The following is a 19,595-nucleotide window of genomic DNA, read 5'->3' on the forward strand; positions in this document are numbered from 1 at the left end:
TGGTGTATGCACGCCTCAGTGGACTTCCCGTGAGACAACTGAGGTGTAAAACAGAATATCCTATTGATCCATTTTCCTCTTTCATGGCTTTGTACAAAGACTACATCGTATAGTGATACTACTGTTTGACTCTCTGTGCTGACCTGAGTTTCCCTTGAACTGAAGACGGAACACGAAACATAACGGCGAGGAAGCACAAATTAAGTTATAAAATGAGTCATTTTTGCAAAGGGAAATTCACCTCTTCACCCAGAAAATTCAAACATAATAAGCACCGTGTCACTCTATCATTCTCCTGTAATTTCTCTCCCCACAAGGCATTTATAGCCAGAATAACATCCCTCAGGTATCTGCGACCTTTGTAACTCAAGACATCTGAACAAAAACTCTATAATAACTACACTTTCCAGCTATGTGCTAAATGTCAGGCCAGGACCTGAAATGATTTCACATGATCAAGAGATTGTAAAAACCTATACTGTTAAATGATAGTCTCAGGCGGTTGGTGTTTTCTCAACATCTCTCACCTTTAGATGATGCATTCAAACAGAAATGTTTCAGTTAAAACCAATTATCATGATATCTGTGACTAAGGAACTGGCCGCTGCCATGTGTGAAATGTTCCTGTCAAAAATATTTGCATATCATTCACATCAATTTCACAGGTTTTTTTTTTTCAAGTCAAGAAATCAAATGTGAGTGCAACTTGTGACAGAACAACATGAGCGAGGGCAAAATTGAGTGAGAGTTCATCACAGTACAAAGATCTAATCTGCTTGTGGCTGCAGCTAACAATTATTTCTATTATTGATCAATCTGCATGAATTTCTCGGTTGATCAAATCACCCCATGAATGAATTCAAGCAAAAAAGCAAAACAACCAGTTTTGCTTTTTTGCTTGAATTCATTGTTATATTTATTTTACCACTGCTTCTCTACTGTAATTGAACTCCCTTTGAAAAGCCCCGCCCCCTTTTTGTTTTATCCCCACTGCTGTGAAGACATGCTCAGACAATGCATTCAGCAGGCAGATTTTGTGAAACTAAACTTGAATATATTAGATGTGATTTAGTCAGAAGTATTGATTATTGCTGTTTATTAATGTTCAAGGAAGTTGTTAGTTCTCCAGCTAACTGAGTAATCCTGCTTGGTGCAACCCCCCTACCTGGAATTGAGCATAGCCAGTTCAGGCAGGACACAGTGTCAAGCTCAGATCACGTCTGCACATCTCAAACAGCCAATCAACTGATGGAGCAGCTGATTGATGGAAGGGAGTCAGCTGGTAGATCACATGATTCTTTTCTATGCAACCAATTGGTAAATCACATTCAGGGCGCCCTATTTAAACTGCTCTGGCCTGCCTACTGTTGCTGCTTCCTCTGCAAGCTGCTTTGCAACCCGCCTCCACCCCAGCTCCTCCTTTTCATGTCCTGTCTGAGTTATCCATGTCATTTCTGTTTGTCATTGATGCTGCTCTCTCTGTCTTAGGCTTTCCATGTAGGCGCATGGAAGGGCAGGGAGGTTTGCTCTCTCTGTCTTAAGGCTATCTACATAGGCACGTGGGAGGGTGGAGAGTTGTGCTTCCTCCACCTTAGGCTTTCCACATAGGCGCATGGAAGGGCAGGAAGGTTTGGTCTCTCTGTCTCAGGCTTTCCTGATGTGCACTTGGAAGGGCAGGAAGGTTTGGTCTCTCTGTCTCAGGCTTTCCTCATGTGCACTTGGAAGGGCGGAGAGGTGTGCTCTCTCCACCTTAGGCTTTCCACGTAGGTGCATGAAAGAGGCTTTCTTCGAAGGCCTAGGAAAGGCAGAGGGGCCCCAGGACAGAGCCATACCTCCAAATATAATACTGCAAATGGAAACAAAGTTGTGTTTGACTAAAGTGTTCCTGACTGGACTCTAGTTGCTGGAGGACAGGTGTCTGAATGATAGACACTGTATACAAAACCAAATCTGACATTCTTTGCACTTTCCCATGAATAATAGGGTATTTAGTTTTTTTGGGTTGTGTTTGACTTGTAAAGAAGTGGGCACAATTTGAAATAAATTCAGTTGAGTGGCATTTATGCTGGCAAGTGACTTTATTGTGTTATATTTTGTAATGATTTTGCATCACATGTACATTGTCAGTTAGAACATTGTTTTAAAAGGTAGTTTGAACTCCTTTTTTAACCAGCTTTAGTTAAACAAACTAGATTTCTCACTGGGGCATTTTTTCTGTAGCTGAACTTCTTCCAGTGTGAGGTAATTGGTACCTTGCAAAGCTGTCAAAGTAGCTTTTCCAACACTGCTAATTTCAATGTCTAAATGCATGAAAATGAGAGTGTACTCAGGCTGTCCCTGACTCTGAAAAATGGTCAGTGCAACAAATGTCTGGCATCATTTAAATAAGATGGAGGAAAAACATGCATCAGCAAGGTCTAATAGCATTCCAAAACAAAAATTCAGTACATGTTTGCTGGCATCAGATTTGTGTATTGGATACCACTACCCTTTCTTGAGCCAACTGCTGGCCTCATAATCAATACTACTAACAATGTAGATGCATCTAGTACGAGCTGCAGGTGTGAGCTGCTGACTTACACTTTCACATTACAGCCTTTGCAGCATCTACTGTCATAAAACACTTTGATCAGTGTTGTTATTGTTCTGTGTTTCTACAGCATCCACAGCCTGCAGTGCTCTCTCACACAGCAAGTGTGATTTATGCAGTCACAGTTTGGTTCGTTTTGCACCTCATAATATGACTGACGCATCCTGCTCTCCATAACAGCATGATGGATGCATCCTGACTTTAATACATGTTTTTTTTATCTGCTCCGCTGTGATGACAATAAACACAACACAGTTACCTCTTGGGGTTGCATACTGTCTACAGCTTTTATCTCTCGCTGTCTAGCTCTAAACTATCGCGGAGAACAAACAGGACTTTCAATAAAACAGCATCCACATCAGCGTGATGATCCATTAAGACATTTACATAATTGTAAATCTAATAAATTGAGCAGAACATTTTATTTGCGAATCGGGATCAGAGGAGATGTGACGCTGTAATGGGTGGACAGATGCTAGGAAAAGGGCATTCTCATGAGAGGAGGCGTCTAGTCGGAAGCGTCACATGCATTATGGATCAGCACATACACACACTCGCACTCACAAAGGCTGACGTATCAGGCCTTGCGGGCTGGTCTGTGGCAGAAGTCTAAAGGGGCTGAGGCAAAGGCTAATCAAAACCAGAAATGGCCATGTCTTAATCACAGACTCTGACATAACGTCAAAGCACCTGGGGCAAAACTGGATGTTTCTGTTCCAGATGGTCTTTGCGATGTTTTTTTAAGATAAAGAAGAAGATGGCTTTTGTTTTCTACAACAGCAGTGATACTCAACTTATGACCCACGGGCAAAATATGGCCCATGATAGGGTGCCAGGTTGCTCGCCAACCATTTTGTAAATCACAGTGAAAACAAATTGATTCATGCTTGCATTTTTTTTTTTGCTCTTTGAATGTAAATAAGATGCCACAGTGTATTAAAAAAAGATAGATCTTGTTTATCCAGGGGATGATTGCCCAAGTCCCCCTACTCGTCTCAGGTGTTGTCCCTCTGTATCATCTTGAACCAGTCTGGCCATTCTCCTCTGACCTCTGGCATCAACGAGGCATTTTCACCCAGAGAACTGCCACTCACTGGATATTTTCTCTTTTTCAGACCATCCTCTGTAAACCCTAGAGATGGTTGTGCGTGAAAATCCCAGTATCAGATCATCAGTTTCTGAAATACTCAGACCAGCTCTTTATACTTTAACAGCATAATAGAATTCCTAACATTCAGTCATGGCTTTTGGATATGGTTTGCAACCCAAGATTTTCAGTGGCCCCATCTGGCTACCCCTATGAAAAATCTCTGGGGACACCACAGCTTATTTGGAACAACCTTAATAAGGGTCTCCAGTATAATAAAGCAGAAATATTCACTCAGGCACAGAGGTACGGTTACTCATGCATATGCTTGACTTGCCTTAACTATGTCTATTCATGGTGAAAACTGAGGACATCTTCTCAACTTGTATACTCGTGTGCTTTTAATCCGCAGAGACAAGACAGCTCGCTGTATTTCCAGGATTTACCACCTCACCTCAAAGTGTCACCGAGCCCGACATTTCAGCATCTAAGACATGGAAAAAGGTGTTGAAGGCAGTGTGCCGCACCTGCTCTGGCATAGTGTCACCAGTCAGATTAATTTTCACAAATTGATGGGACAGTGATACATTTGTCTCATCTTCACATGTCAAGTCCTCTGATTTGCCTCCCTGGGTGCAATTTTCATCTTGGATCTTTGGAATCTGAAGGATTATTTCCAGTCCTACAGTTTACAGATTATTTCCAGAATCTCTGTCCTATGTAACAACATTACCCCCATCCAATCCCTATATAACCAATGTCAGGCACGTTCCTGATCTCTAAAGTGTTTCACAGGGTGGAAATTGTGTAATGAAGGTGACATGTGGACGATAACAGCAATTTCAAAAATCACTCTCACCCAGCCAGCTGTTAAGGGCCTTTCATGTCTATTAATGGAAATTAGCAACAGATGGATGAAATTTGTTGAGCAGCTCTGCATTCCCAAGTACTATAGGATACATGCACAGTTGGTAGAACATGTAAATGTACAATACATGCTTCAGGAAATCAGGAAAACAGACTCATACCATCAAAGGGGATAAAACAGAGCTTTTTTTAAATTAAATATTTTAAAGGTCAATTACAAAGATATCTAAGGACTTGAAAAGACACATCCATCCATCCATCCATCCATCCATCCATTTTCATCCACTTTTCCAGGGCAGAGTTGCGGGGGCAGCAGGCCAAGCAAAGCACCCCAGACGTCCCTCTCCCCAGCAACACTTTCCAGCTCCTCCTGGGGGACCCCGGGCGTTCCCAGGACAGATGAGATATATAGTCCCTCCAGCCTGTTCTGGATCTACCCCGGGGCCTCCCACCTTTGGGACATGCCTGGAGCACCTCTAACGGGAGCACCTAGGAGGCATCCTGATCAAATGCCTGATCCACCTCAACTGATCCCTTTTGACTCGAAGGAGCAGCGGCTCTACTCTGAGCTCCCTCCAGATGTCCCAGCTCCTTACCCTATCTCTAAGGCTGAGCCCAGCCACCCCACAGAGGAAACTCATTTCGGCCGCTTATATCCATGAGCTCACGATTTATATCCACGAGTTCTTGACCATAGGTGAGGGTTGGCACACAGATGGACCAGTAAATCGAAGCTTCACCTTCTGGCTCAGCTCCCTCTTCACCACGATGGTCCAGCCCAGCACCCACATCACTCCAGAAGCCGCACCAAACCGCCGATCCATCTCACGCTCCATTCTACCCTCATTCGTGACCAATACCCAAAGATACTTCAACTCCCTCACTTGAGGCAGCAACTCTCCCCCAACCCAGAGGGGGCAATCCACCGATTTCTGGCGGAGAACCATGGCCTCAGATTTGGAGGTGCTTGCTCTCATCCCGACCGCTTCACACTTGGCTGCAAACCACCCCAGTGCCTCCTGAAGGTCATGGTGTGATGAAGCCAAAAAAAAGGCATGTTGTAACACATAAAGATAATGTAATACTACTCAGCATACCAGCTATATAAGAATTGCATTTTTTTAAGTGTAGACCTTCATATGTAGATTTGTTGTGTTATGTTTGAAAAAGACAATAACTATAACTGTTCAAAAAAGAAGAAAAAAAGACTCGCTTTTAAATGTATTAGTGTCTAACTTACTATACTGTGGGGCTGTATTTTCCCAGGTCAGTTATTATAGCATACATGCACAGCTTAGGAGAAACACTGACATACATAATACATGCATTGGGAATTGGACAGGAAACTCCCAGCTAAGATAATTGGCTGCTTGCACAAATGTAATATTTACCATGTACTGTATGGAGAGAGGTATCAATCTTCTCATCTAACTCTTGATAAGTTAGCAAATGAACAAACTAATCATTCAAAGAACCACGGTGACTGTCAGGTAATGTAAATTAAAAAATGGTATTTGGTATGTCCATTCTGGGCTAAACATGGCAGCCCCATGTGGGGTACCACTTCCAATGTAAATATGATGGGCTCCTCATTTTAAGCTAATGAAAATACAATTCTTAGTTTCAGGTGATTTTACTCTATGAAAACATAATGAATATTTATTCCATTTCTGCTAATAGATCCCTCTAAATCCTATACACTGGTCCTTTAATGTAAAGTTGACTCAGATCTATGAAAAGACTATGGCATCATGTCACATTTCCACACATTTAACAGCCAAAAAAGAAGGTCAGTTAGGTTATGTGCTGGTTCTTCAACAGTTGGACTGATATTAAATCATCTCCGTCTGCAGAGGTTGATCCGTCATGCCAGTATGATGAAAGATGGCCTGTGCCAGGATCAGCATCATGTTTATGTTGGAAAAAACAAGGACAGGCTGTTATTAAACTTGGCAGTACCATTTAACACATAACTTTAGTCCAGATGAATACACATATTAATATGCAGGTTAGATGTCTTTGTGTTTAAGCAGTGAAACATGCAATGTGCATATATGTGAACAAACATTCAATGACACATTTTTTCCTCTGGCATAATGAGACAAATTTTAAACTGACCCATCTGCTGCTCACACTCAATCATGCTAATCATAGTCTCAAGGTACAGTCGCAAGCTTGCTGTGAGACATCTGAGAGTAATGACAGACCACTCTGCGGTTCTCCCAAATGGTGCTCTGATTCGACAAAAGCTTTACTGACTATTGAGTTATGAAGAGCTCTCACAGGCACAGCGAAGTCACACGGCAAACCTGCTAAAAAAAAAGAATGAAAGAAAATTAACAGCTGCTGGAGCTTTAAGATCCAATTATGCTCGGCGTCGGCTGCTCTGAAGAGCTGATAATATCACAGTATACCAAAAAACATGATGTGTTGAAACTCATCATCTGTTATAATGGGTACAAGTTTGATCAGGAGTGTGAGGATGTTTAAAAAGTCTGGAAATCTGCCTTCTCCTCAATGGTAGACTTCCCACAGTCCATTTGGATTAATGTTCTTGATGAATAATTGCTCAGATATTAACAGATGATGTTTTTACTCTACTTAACAGTACATCTTTTGATCTTGCAGTTGATATTAGCGTACTTTGATTGCACAAAGGCTAATTGAATTGGTGAAATTGAGAGCAATAATCCTCAGAGTTAGGGTGTGCTCCTTCATCATTGTCCTGTCAGACTGAAACGGATGCACCATATGGTCAATTAAGTTCTCCATGTGCTGCCTTCCTCTGGTGTATGTTTGGATTGTAGTTGATGTGATACTTATGTCTTTATTCTGTAATAGCGTAAATATTGTAAGGACTGATGACAGTTAATTTCCTCCAATATTCATCATAGTCTTCTGCTTGTTATTTGGATTAAGTTAATTCTTTGTTTACCTGTATCTAATATGGCAGCCCATGGGGGCTTATGGATGTTTGAGTAGAGACTACTACTGTGTGGGCATGGTTTACCAATCATTTTAGAGTTACTTAGTGAAATAATACATGTGATCATTTCTCTTCACTATATTTTTAGCCATGCTTGCAACAGTCAGTCCATTGACAAAAACAGTAATTTTACCTCACTGAACACAGGAGCTGCTGGCCTACCACTGCCTTATTGTGTGACTTTGGTGTATCTGAACTAACCTTTTGAAACACTCAAGTTACGCATTAAGACAAACTGATCAGGACAGTGGTAGACCAGCAGCTCCTGTGTTCAGCAATGTAAAATTACCATTTTTGTCAATGGAGTCCGGCTTTGACAACAGCATAGATGAGTTTTAGTGAAAATGCCATGTTCTCATCCCAACTCGTCAAATACTAGCACTTTGTCAGTGGAACTAGGCTACATATGGAAATATGATGCGCTAGGTACCCTCCTACATCAGTTTTCGTCAGTTACGACAGTTCAGCGATGGCATGTCAATTTATGTCTGTTTTCAAAATAAACTTTCTTTGGTCTGTTTCCTTAGGTTTATGCACCAAAAGTTCGTGGTTAGTCTTAGAAAAAAAAAGCATCATACTTTGGCTTAAAGTAAGTATGGTTGTTACTAATGTAATGTAATGTCACATCACATGTGTCATGTGACATATGTAACTACCATAGAATGCTTCACATACTAGCAAACTATGTTGTCACTACATAACTTGACTTTTGGTTTCAGACAGGAAATGAACAGCGAACTTACAGGTGAAAGTCCTGAGTTTGTTTGACCCATCTACCTTCCATTTCATCCCTCGCTACAGACTTTCTCACTCTTTATACTACTAAGTGTCGCCAGGACAAACTGCCACTGCCTGCTGTGTGTCTTACCATTGTGAAAAGATGGCAATGTCCACTGACAAAGCAGCAGTATTTGAGGTTTAGGAAGTACTGCTCAAACGACTGGATAAATGAGACTAAGATTATACTACACAATTTGTGCTTGGAACCCTACGACTTCAGTTCATCAAGATTTTTCTCTGTTCTACGATTTCTTCACAAATTCAGGGTAACAAGAGGTGAGTAACTGCAATGATCATTCGGAGGGTAAAGTATTTCTTTAAAGATAAAAGGAGAGTTAAGTTATGATATGCATCTCTTTGTATGATCTATGATTACATGTGTGTGATCGGATAACCCCTCATACTGTACGAAAACTGATACAAGGAAACCATTTGTTAGTTTTGTCTTGTTTTCTTTTGTGATCATGGTGGAGGAGAAAATCAAAACCAGAAAGGAAGATCCTTTTTTCGCAAGTAGGAATCCTCCTCAGCTCATACATAATTAAAAAGGCTCAATTTAGGACAAACTGCTGAGCTGGCCCATTTATGATTCATGCAAGAAAGAGGTTCTGTTTGGTTTTGGATTCAGCAAATAGACAGAAACAAAAGCGCGGGTAGCTTGCCATCGGGGATGTGCTATTCTCAGAGCAATGTCTGCAGGTAGCATCATGTTGGAAGAAAGTTTGGCTTAGTCCTGACAGCTGGGCGAACATTAACAGTGTGTTCTTGCAGGCAAAGTCTAACAGCCCTCAGCTAATCTGCAGAATCCTTGATTCATTCAATGCAAATCCACGGGATTCACAATAGTATACAAAGTATATAACAACACATAGATTTCATGCATGTTGATATTTAGCACTGGTCTTGTTGGTTAGTAAGGAAAATGTCAGGCATGCTTGATCCCATTCACTATGGTACTTGGTTTCATCAGACATAAAGGTGGACGCAACAAGAACCACATCTATTCTCCCACCGCCCACACACAGATTGCCTATTTAAGCCGGCATCTTCCATTTATTCCACTTTATTTGCTCCATGCCAGTGACAGCCCTGCTCTCACCTTCCCTATTCTCCAAATCCTTAAATTGCAGTATAAGCCTGTCAGTCACTGCACCAGTAGAAGGGATGGTGGTTTGTCGTTTTCTGCTCCCCGGCCAATAAAGCTGAGATATAACTGCTTAATCAATGACAGATGGCCTAAGCCTCAGACGGAAGATAGATGAGCCACATGTTCATTATGAAAGCCTTTTAAAGGGACCAGACAAAAAAGCAAATAGGTGATCGATACAATACACACTTAGGCTCTTATATTTTCTCCAATAAGCTCACCAAAAAGCCAATAGGGATCATAAAAAATCCCATTTTCAATAAAAAACCAACTCATTGAAAGAAAAAAGAAGAAAAAGTAAGAGAAGGGTGCAGAGAAAGTTAAAGAACTGTAGCTCCTCCGGGCTGCAAAGATTTAGCCTCCATTGAAATCTGTCAAGCCAAGAAAACAGCTCACAGATACGGAAATGAAAATGCTTGAAATGTCAGCCTGGCAAACGTCCACGATAGACGTTTCTGTGTGAAATCAGATCAGTGTAAAAAAAATAGTAAATCTCAGTGCTGCTTTTTTTTAACCAGTGCACAACCTTGTTCCTCGCAGGAAAAGTACAAAGTTTTGCATGACTTCAGACTTGCACATGACTTGAGAATTTTCCACTCATTAACCACATGTAGTGTGAGTGGAGTGTTATTCCTGTGCATGCTAGATAATTATCTGTTATGTTTGCTGGATTTTTTACTGTCTTGAAATGTGCTGTGGTACAAAGAAGGGCATAATAACAAATACGACCTGCTATCGCCTGTAATTAGTCTTCATTATGTGCTCACATCTGTTTGACATTGTCCTCCTCCACACATTTAGCTGATGAGTTCACGCTATATGAGGTCTTTAAACTGAATATATGTATTAAGATTGCAAAATGACTTTCAGTTCAAGCTGATATACAATATAATCAATAGACTTTTACTTTGAGGAAAGCTTCTGCCAGTGGATCCTCTGCTAAAGCTCCCTGACATAAAATGAGTGTAGTGAGGCTTAGAGAAGCTTAACGTGTTGCTATCTCCCCAGAGATAGCCTATTTAATAGAGCAGATTCATGCTCCTGTTAAGTGAGATAATAAAAAAACCCTACATTTTTTCACTTTCTTGAACAGCTCTTCCACAGTCTGAATTTTTCCAAAAGTAAATCATAGAAACCATTCGTGAATTTCTTATGTCGTGATTATGCACCCTGGATGGTAAAATGAAAAGACATGGTGCGATTGCCACGCAGTTTCACTGTGGTTCAACGAGCTGTGAGACAGTTTATACCTCATCGTGGGTTTTTCTTCCCTTGACTTAATCTTGTGGCACAGGTGCTGGAAGCTTAGGCAGCAACAACTTCATACACATCCAGACATGGAGGAGATGATGTTCAAGTTCAGTTATACCCCCCAAGTAGATGAAATTAAACATATTTCCACCTTAAGATGATGCGGAAGAGCCATGAATTCACCAGAATGCAAGAAATTAACTGTCTGATGCTCAAAATTTCCTGGGGGAGGGATGTCAGATCAAACCATTGCACCCACAGTAGACATTTTGAAAGTCATGTTTTGTGGAAAACTGAGGTGTTCCCTAATTAGCGTCAGGGGAAAATATTGAACCCACAAAGATGACAGAAAGGACTAAAGAAGCTTACAACCAATAAACCAATGACAGGATTTTACAGCAATAGTAGGAAATGTGGGGAAATACGTCCATTGTCTTTCTTGCTAAGAGATAGATGTGAAGATGAATACCACGCTCATGTCTGTGCATTAGTTATTAAGGTTAGCTTCACTTAGCCTAATGGCTGGAAACAAGGAAAGAGATGGCGAGGCTCTGTCCATAGGTTAAAAAAATCTGCCCATGTTAATGAGATATAACATGTTAATTAGTTAGCTTTAGGCAGGTAGGTTGATTTTAGCCTTGGATAGAGCCAGGCTAGCTCTTTTCCCCTGTTTCCACTCTTTATGCTAAGCTAAACTAGCGTCATAAGCCTCATTTCCACCAAGCACTTTTGGTATGGTACCTTTGGAACCACAAGTAACCCTTCAGACATGGTACCTAGACCCTAGGTCCGCTTAGCATTTCCACCACAAACAGTAATCTTAGATATGGGCGGGGTTGTTGTCACTCACTGCTCTGTAATAATGCCATCTCTACTGTGTTGGTGTGTGTATTGGCGCTCTGCACTCAGGTGATGTCACGGAGTTCTGAGTTTAAGAAACAGTGGTGGCAGAGGTAAGGAGTAGAGATCAGAGTGTGTAACGATAGGAAGGCTCTGCCAACAAGGCCCACAACAGGAGGGGAATGTGAACAGCATATTGAGACAGTTCAGTCTGCTCCCGGGACCAGCTCTGCTTTTTTTTATGGGTGTGTAATCTTTGAAGACTCACAGTAAACCTATTTCACATTGAACTCTGAAGGACTGCATTATTGTTCTTGGAAAGGTAACCAGTGTGGGTGAAGATCTAATGCAACTGGCCTGAGGAAGGATTGTGTCCCGCAGTTGCTTCTAATTATTCATTCACATTTTAATTATTCTCAATTATATAAATATGACAGGCCCTTAAACCATCATCAAAACTGTATTATAAAGTATACTAAAACCCATCATCTCTGCGTCTTCTGCAAAGTTGACTTGCACACTATTCTATTATTTATAGGATAATAAAATGATCATATACTATTACAGTTATTGCACCCATAATAGCTCAATTGCGTCCCTTTAAGTTCATATTCCCCACTGTGTGATTGATTCACTGTAAATAGCTCAATGTAAACGCAGATTTAATTGCCACAACATCACAAATCACCGTCCTCGGTGCTCTGTACCAATTAAAATCACAGTCATGTTACATGTTGAAGGCAGTGGCAGCTAGTGGCAGTATGATCTATATTACCAGCCGGGGCTCCTGTTGCATTGCCTTGGGGGTAAACTCAACAATCTAATTTAAGTGCTTTCAACTTCTCCCATCTTGTAATGACTACAAATGTTTGCCATGCCTTTCGTCAACCTGCATATGCCACCTCCCCTTTACTTTGAGGTTGTTTTTCATCAGTATTCAGCACATGTTAGACAGGGATGGTTGAAGTGATCCTCCTAAAAGCAGACAGATAGTTATTGTTCTTGGCTGTTAGGAACAAGTGGTGAAATGAGCACAGCACACAAGGGAGGATGGCCGTCTCGTGAGAGTCTTCTTGGAACAAATGAGGAAATCCCAGAGGATTATGGGAATCCCGATCACTTCAAGCTGCAACACTAAATAAAATAAAGTTCATTCAGCATGTATTTGCCGATGCATGCCAAACAAAGATGTTGCAAATCCATCCATCCATTTTCATCCGCTTATCTGGGGCCAGGTCGCAGGGGCAGCAGGCCGAGCAAAGCACCCCAGACATCCCTCTCCCAAGCAACGCTTTCCAGCTCCTCATGGGGGGCCCCACGGCGTTCCTAGGCCAGACAGATAATCCCTTCAGCATGTTCTGGGTCCGCCCCGGGACCTCCTACCGATTGGACGTGCCCGAAACACCTCCAGCGGGAGGCGCCCAGAGGCATCCTGATCAGATGCCCGAACCACCTCAACTGACCCATTTCAACGGGAAGGAGCAGCAGCTCTACTCCAAGCTCCCTCCAGATGCTCGAGCTCCTCACCCTATCTCTAAGGCTGAGCCCAGCCACCCCACGGAGGAAACTCATTTCGACCACCTGTATCCGCAATGTCATTCTTTCGGTCACTACCCAGAGCTCATGACCATAGGTGAGGGTTGGGACGTAGATGGATAAATCAAAAGCTTCGCCTACTGGCTCAGCTCCCTCTTCACCAAGACGGACCGGCGCAGAACCTGCACCACTGCAGAAGCCGCATACCGCTCATCTATCTCACGTCCCATTCTACCCTCACTCGTGAACAAGACCCTGAGATACTTCAACTCCCTCGCTTGAGGCAGTAACTCCCCCCCAATCGGGAGGGGGCAATCCACCAGTTTCCAGCAGAGAACTATGGCCTCAGATTTGGAGGTGCTGACTCACAGGGACACGCAAACTCCTCCGAGGATGGGAGATGTTGCAAATATGCCTAAGAATCAGCAAAGTAGCAGAGGGTAAACCCAAACCTTTACATATGATAGATTAATTGCATATATCATGTAAAGTGCAATTAAGCTGATGCATGTTGACCATAGTGGGAAAGCTTTTATGTCATAAATATTTCAAATGGACAAATCAAATGTTCCTCTTAAAGGATGGCATTTCATATTATGACCGTGGTGATGATGATGATGATGATGATGATGATGAGTGACCGACGCACATCCTTTTTCCCTCCTGAGAGATGACGAATGAGCGAGTCTAGGTGGCAAGAAGTGGGGAGGAGGACGAGGAGGAGAAACCACTGGCTGTGACAGTGACAGTTGCTTCTCTCCCTGGCTTCCCCCCTCCCGCTTCAGCTTCATCATCATCATCACCACCACCATCATCATCATCATCGCCTTCAGCAACAGCAGCTTCAGCTTCAGCAGCAGCAGAAGCAGCAGCAGCAGCAGCGTCCATCGACAGCGTGGGGAACAAATAAGCAGTACGCATCTCCAAGAGGCGCTCCACTCGAAGGGGGAAGATGGGGAAATGGCAGATGACCAAATGTAAGGAGCAAGAAATGAAACGAGATCTTCATTTATGATACGAACCCGGGTTCATGCATCAATAGGAACTATTCAAGTAACAAAAGGTAAGGCGATATTGTGTTTTTCTTCATTCACTCAGTTAAGTGCGCAAACGCGTCACACAGGAGCGTCCGTAAAATGTCTGTTTATAACGAATTTAACGCATCAAGCTTGGAAAGACGCTGTTTGCGCCAGTTTAAACCTAAATTTACATTATTTTATTTATTCACATGGCAACCTTTTATCAATTTGAATCATAATCTGACGGAGAAATTGATTTTTTTTTTCGCGATTTTCTGTCTCGAATTTCTGAAAATAGCCTAATAATATTTTTTTTTACTAAGCCATGGTTAAATTGGATCTAAGTGCTCACAGCATTGAGTTTTGTGTTTCAAACTCAACAATATTAAGATGTTTAATTTCAATTTAATTACCCTAGACATTACATTGCCATCGTTTATTATTAAGCATCAAGTTATATTCATGTATATTTCAAAAGGGAGGAGCAACCGCATGTAAGAGGGGAGAAGGCAAATAGGAGTATCTATCTGCCCCCTTGTGGTTTTAAATCATGCTGTGTCTGAAAGGACTGACAGAATAAATATAGTAGTAATATTAATATAAAAAAATAGTGCTAATAATAGTATTTTTAATATCTACAGGATTTTCTTTTTTTCTTTCTTTTATAATAAAATGTGTTGCCTTTATGATAACATTCTGTAATGTCACCCTTAAGCAAAATTCAGTTTCTTAAGAAAAGCATCAGAAATCTCTCCCCACTGAGGCGACCATTCAGACTATCCAGCACCATTTAACCCTTTCACACACTCCTTGTTTCAGGGTTTGTTAATTTATGGTGTGCAACTCCATTCATCTCATACGTGGCCCACATTCATGTATCGTCCCCTCTGTGGTTTCCTGTTATGTAATTTCATCCCATCAGACTGCATCAGCCTCAGAGTGTTTGCTGCTTGGCTTATATGAGCTTGCATGGGATATATATAGAAGTAACACTACACAAGTGTAAGGCCAGGCAGAGTGAAAAGGTAAGTGAGATAGGGGTGATACAGCAAGTGTGTGCTCTATCCGCGTGCATGCAGGAGTGTGTGTCTGCAGCACGTGTGTGTGTGGGTGTGAGATGTGGATACTTAGGAAATGGTATGAATTATGCAAACGTTTCTCTCTGTTTTCAAAAGGCTGTGTTTTGGCTGATTAGAGAGATAAAGTCAGCCTGCAGGGCAGTGATTTATTTGAATATCATTTCATCTCAATAACACTGCAACAATTTTTATTCCGTTTTTCAGATTACCCCCTCTGACGCATAAGGAAACATGGATGTATCCTCATCCTCGCTGCAGTATGGATCAAAAAAGCGGGTTAAGATCCACCCGAACACAGTGACAGTGAAATATGCCACACACTTCCCCCAGCCTGGCGATGAAGGGTATGATGACGCACCCTCTTTTGAGGAGTTTGGCGCCTTTGCAGAATCTAGTGTGGGAAAGAGACTTGTGTCAGACCCCAAAGGTAGCAGGACTTTGTTTGGAACCATGGAGACCCAGCCCAAGCAGCCAACTGTGCAAAGAGACAAGGGGGTCGGGGGCCAGCTGGCCAGCTTCGGAGAGGCGAATGTGTTGGCCTCCAGGGTGACCTGGATGGCCTTGTTTGGGGCAGCGGTGGCTCACGGTTGTGTGGCACTGATTACTCGTTTAGCAGCCGACCGCTCTAAAGTGCCCTCCCTCGAGCTGCTCTTCATCCGCTCCGTGATCCAGGTGCTGTCCATCCTGGTGGTCTTCTACTACCATGAGGCCCCCTTTGGCCCTAAAGGCTACCGTCTACGTCTCTTCTTCTATGGCGTGTGCAACGTCATCTCAATCACTTGCGCCTACACCTCTTTTGCCATAGTACCACCCAGTAACGGCACCCTCATGTGGCGTGCCTCCACCACAGTCTTCAGCGCAATACTGGCCTTCCTGTTGCTGGATGAGAGGCTGAGCTACACAGATGTGGTCACAGTGGTGGGGAGCGTGTTCGGCCTGTGCCTGGTCATGGTGCCAAATGTTGCAGACGAGGAGAAGTCCAGGCTGGGGTTTTGGAAGGAGGCTTTTGGCTACACAATGACAGTGATGGCCGGCTTGGCCGCTGCCCTCTCCATGATCGTCTACAGAGCCATCAAGGAGCGTGTCAGCATGTGGACGGCACTCTTTACCTTCGGCTGGACGGGCACGGTGTGGGGTGCCTCCACCATGTTTATCATGCAGGAGCCCATCATTCCTCTGGATGGGGAGACCTGGGGCTATTTAATTGGGATCTGTATCTGCTCCACCGTGGCGTTCCTCGGAGTCTACTATGCTCTAAACAAGTTTCATCCAGCCTTAGTCAGTACAGTGCAGCACCTTGAGATCGTGGTTGCCATGTTCCTCCAGCTCATTGTTCTGAGGATGATCCCGTCTGTCTACGACGTCATCGGATGTCTGGTCATCATGGTCAGTGTGTTCACCCTGACAGGAGTCAAGCTGTACAGGGTGAGCAGGGCCATCCGGCAGGATTATCAAGAGATCCTTGACTCGCCCATCAAATGAGTTTGGATATGTCAGTCTATTTGTTTACAATGTTGCTTGGTTGTGCAATTTAAAGAATGTCTGGATCTTCATCTGATGATTTTGTATTGTTGTGTTGTTGGAAGGGTGCCAGTTGTGTAACTTATGTCTTAATATTTGTGTGTGAAATAAAAGACAAATGTAGTATGGTGACTATGTCCCCCTGATAGTTCTGCTTTAATGTCAAAATGTGTCAAAGACCAAAATGTCAGCAAAAAAAAAAAAAAGAAAAGAAAAGAAAAAAGAGCCAGTTTAATTTTTGTGATTCATTTTGCTCCAGCATTTTAAACCATATTGAATCTGGTCTTGTGAGTGGCAGTGTGAAATGATCATTTTAATGATGATATGCACCTTTTTATAATAACAACATCAACAAGGTGTGGTGTATCCCTCTGTTGTCACACTGCCACACTTGTCACAGTGTGTAAATGTCAGCCCAGAAATCATTCACACATACAAGGAAAGAAAGAATAAAAATAAATACCACCCATGTTTTCATAAAATAACTGGTATTGCTTTTGTTAGCCTTAATCTGTTGTGGAATTTCTTCAAATGAAATGGCATTATAGAGGAGTCAGGGGTGGATAAAGTGACCTTTATGTGCTGGGATAGAGGTCCTGTCGTATACTGTATAACTGGGGCTGTTCTTGTTAAACGTGCCTCAGTTTACAAGTAGACTTTTGACATTTATGGGACATCAAAGATTATTTTGTGCACAAGGAAATTAGCAATCCGTGTTATTCCATGTACAATATTTTGTGCACAAACTGCACCTTTCTGACTGCCTTTAACGTCCGTTCTGGCCCCAGCAGCCGCTTGATATCTAACACTAGCGATTACGTCCCTGGACGCTGCTTCTGTTTACTTTCAGACGCATATCAAACTAATGCCCCGAGGCATGTGCACTGTATTGAATTAAAGTTCCCTTTAACAACATGAGACCATCTGTTTTTTCCGTAGTGGCCGATTCAGTGGCTCACCAGCACTGTTTCCTTTCTCCGTGTAGAGAACAGAGCCAGGACAGTCGGTCTCTTTGATTTCCCTGAGGCAAAGCAACAGTGATGGAATGAAATAATGACAATGATGATGCAGTGCGGATGAAAGAGGACATGTTGTGGTTCAGAAGGGACTCAACATGGGTGTTTCACTAGAAGCCCAGCAGGTGGCATTCAAAATCCACTCCATTATTCATTCAGAGTTAGCTGAAGTTATGTTTTATTACAGTAAATCATGAAGGCAATTAGTAGTATATTCAGTAGTTAATAATATTAAGCTGTTATTACATTAAAACAAGATAAAACAATTGGCATGACACACTTCATCTAAACCCTTTTTATTTACTGAGCAGAAGCAGAGGTTGGACTAATTTATGACTTGATAAAGTGTTATAAATTTATGACACTCTGTTGAATGTTTAACATATTTCTATTGAAATAGTGAATAATCAGCCTTGTGGTTATATTATAACCACACACAGCAGCGGTGTCGCTGAAATCAAATCAATGTGTGATGACAATCTACTATCACTGATGTCACAGTCAATAAAATGGTGAGTAAACCACAACCTCAGTCCATTTACAACCAAAAGATGAACAACCACCATCATAAACACGTAATAATGTGAAATTGTCTTTGACTTTGAAAACATGCGCTCTGTCATGTCACGTTTTCTTTTAAAAAACTCCATAGTTAAAGTGTATTTATTCAAAGGGTGAATAAACAGAGATAAAGTGGGTTTAGTCTCCATTATATGTGTTGCATCAGTCTTGTTTTGAGACAGGATTTTGGGTGCAGAAAGCAGAATACATGTAGAGGAGGCCCATCTGTTTGAGCAGGAAACAGATTGCATCCTGCAGTGAGCTGCACAACCTTCCAAATTACTCTGCAACCCTCCTCACCACAGACATGTTTATTAGAAGTATCACTTCCCAGGAGGGCTCTGAATGGAATCTGATGATGCGTTATTGTATGAATGTGTGTGTGTGTCTCTATTTGTGCCGCACTGTAGAGATGACTGAGCAGTTTCTAGTGGAAAGCAACTTTCCAGCCATTAAATATATTGTGACAACTTGTACTTCACAGAGGACAAGTAGTAATTCAGAGCTCTGTCAATCTTTATTGACACATAGCAGATGAACGTCAGACTCGTTTTCTGTAAAGCAGAAGTTGTCACACCTGTGTCAGAAGTGGGATAGCCAGCTTGATAATGGTGCAAACAATAAATTAACACACAAATGACAATAACTATCATGTTCTGAACAGAAACATCCATGTGTGTGGAACAGAAAACAGCACACTTAACAGAAAACTACACACTACTCAGTCCAGCATGCTGAGAAATGTAGGTGTCTCTACAGTATCTATTCAACATATAAGGCCATAGTTCAAGTACAGACAACATATTGCCAGCTGCAGCTAACATTAAGGCTATCATACATTCAAAAAGAATTCATTTTTTGTGAGCTGATTGTCCACTCTTTTATATTTATTTCTATTTCTTTATCTAGTTGCAAATTAAAAATAGAGTTGCAAAAATTGTAATTTTCACAAAATCATACAACATGACATCTAAGCCCCACTCAGTGCTGTAATGGCCTGGAGTAAAAGTTTCCTTTTGCAGTTGATTTAGAGCCAAATTAATTTATATATTGGGTAATATATAAGTAAAGACTAATATGATATATTTGTCTATCTCTTTTCATAGTCAAATTTCTTTTATAGTGGTGTTGGGTTGAGTCTTTAGCCTCACAAGGCAAAAATCATGATGGATGCTTATGGGACTGCAAAACATCAGCAGCTGCAGTGTGATTGACTGACAGCGCCGCGGACCAATCAACACAGAGTCGATTCCTCCGCAGCCAATCGGATGCGAGTGGGCGGGATCTTGGCATCCGAACAGCTTGTGAAGCTGCT

The 19,595-nt window shown here is 42.0% G+C and overlaps 1 protein-coding gene across 1 annotated transcript; it reads left to right on the forward strand.

The window, feature by feature from the left end:
- Positions 1-13,762: 13,762 nt before the first annotated feature.
- Positions 13,763-16,833, forward strand: slc35g2b (solute carrier family 35 member G2b). Its single transcript, XM_050057240.1, has 2 exons — positions 13,763-14,147; positions 15,387-16,833. The coding sequence occupies exon 2, from the start codon at positions 15,414-15,416 to the stop codon at positions 16,662-16,664; it is 1,251 nt and encodes a 416-aa protein (XP_049913197.1). The 5' UTR covers positions 13,763-14,147; positions 15,387-15,413; the 3' UTR covers positions 16,665-16,833.
- Positions 16,834-19,595: the final 2,762 nt, after the last annotated feature.

This window comes from Epinephelus moara, chromosome 11 (genome assembly GCF_006386435.1).
Source record: "Epinephelus moara isolate mb chromosome 11, YSFRI_EMoa_1.0, whole genome shotgun sequence".
Classification (NCBI taxonomy): domain Eukaryota; kingdom Metazoa; phylum Chordata; class Actinopteri; order Perciformes; family Serranidae; genus Epinephelus; species Epinephelus moara.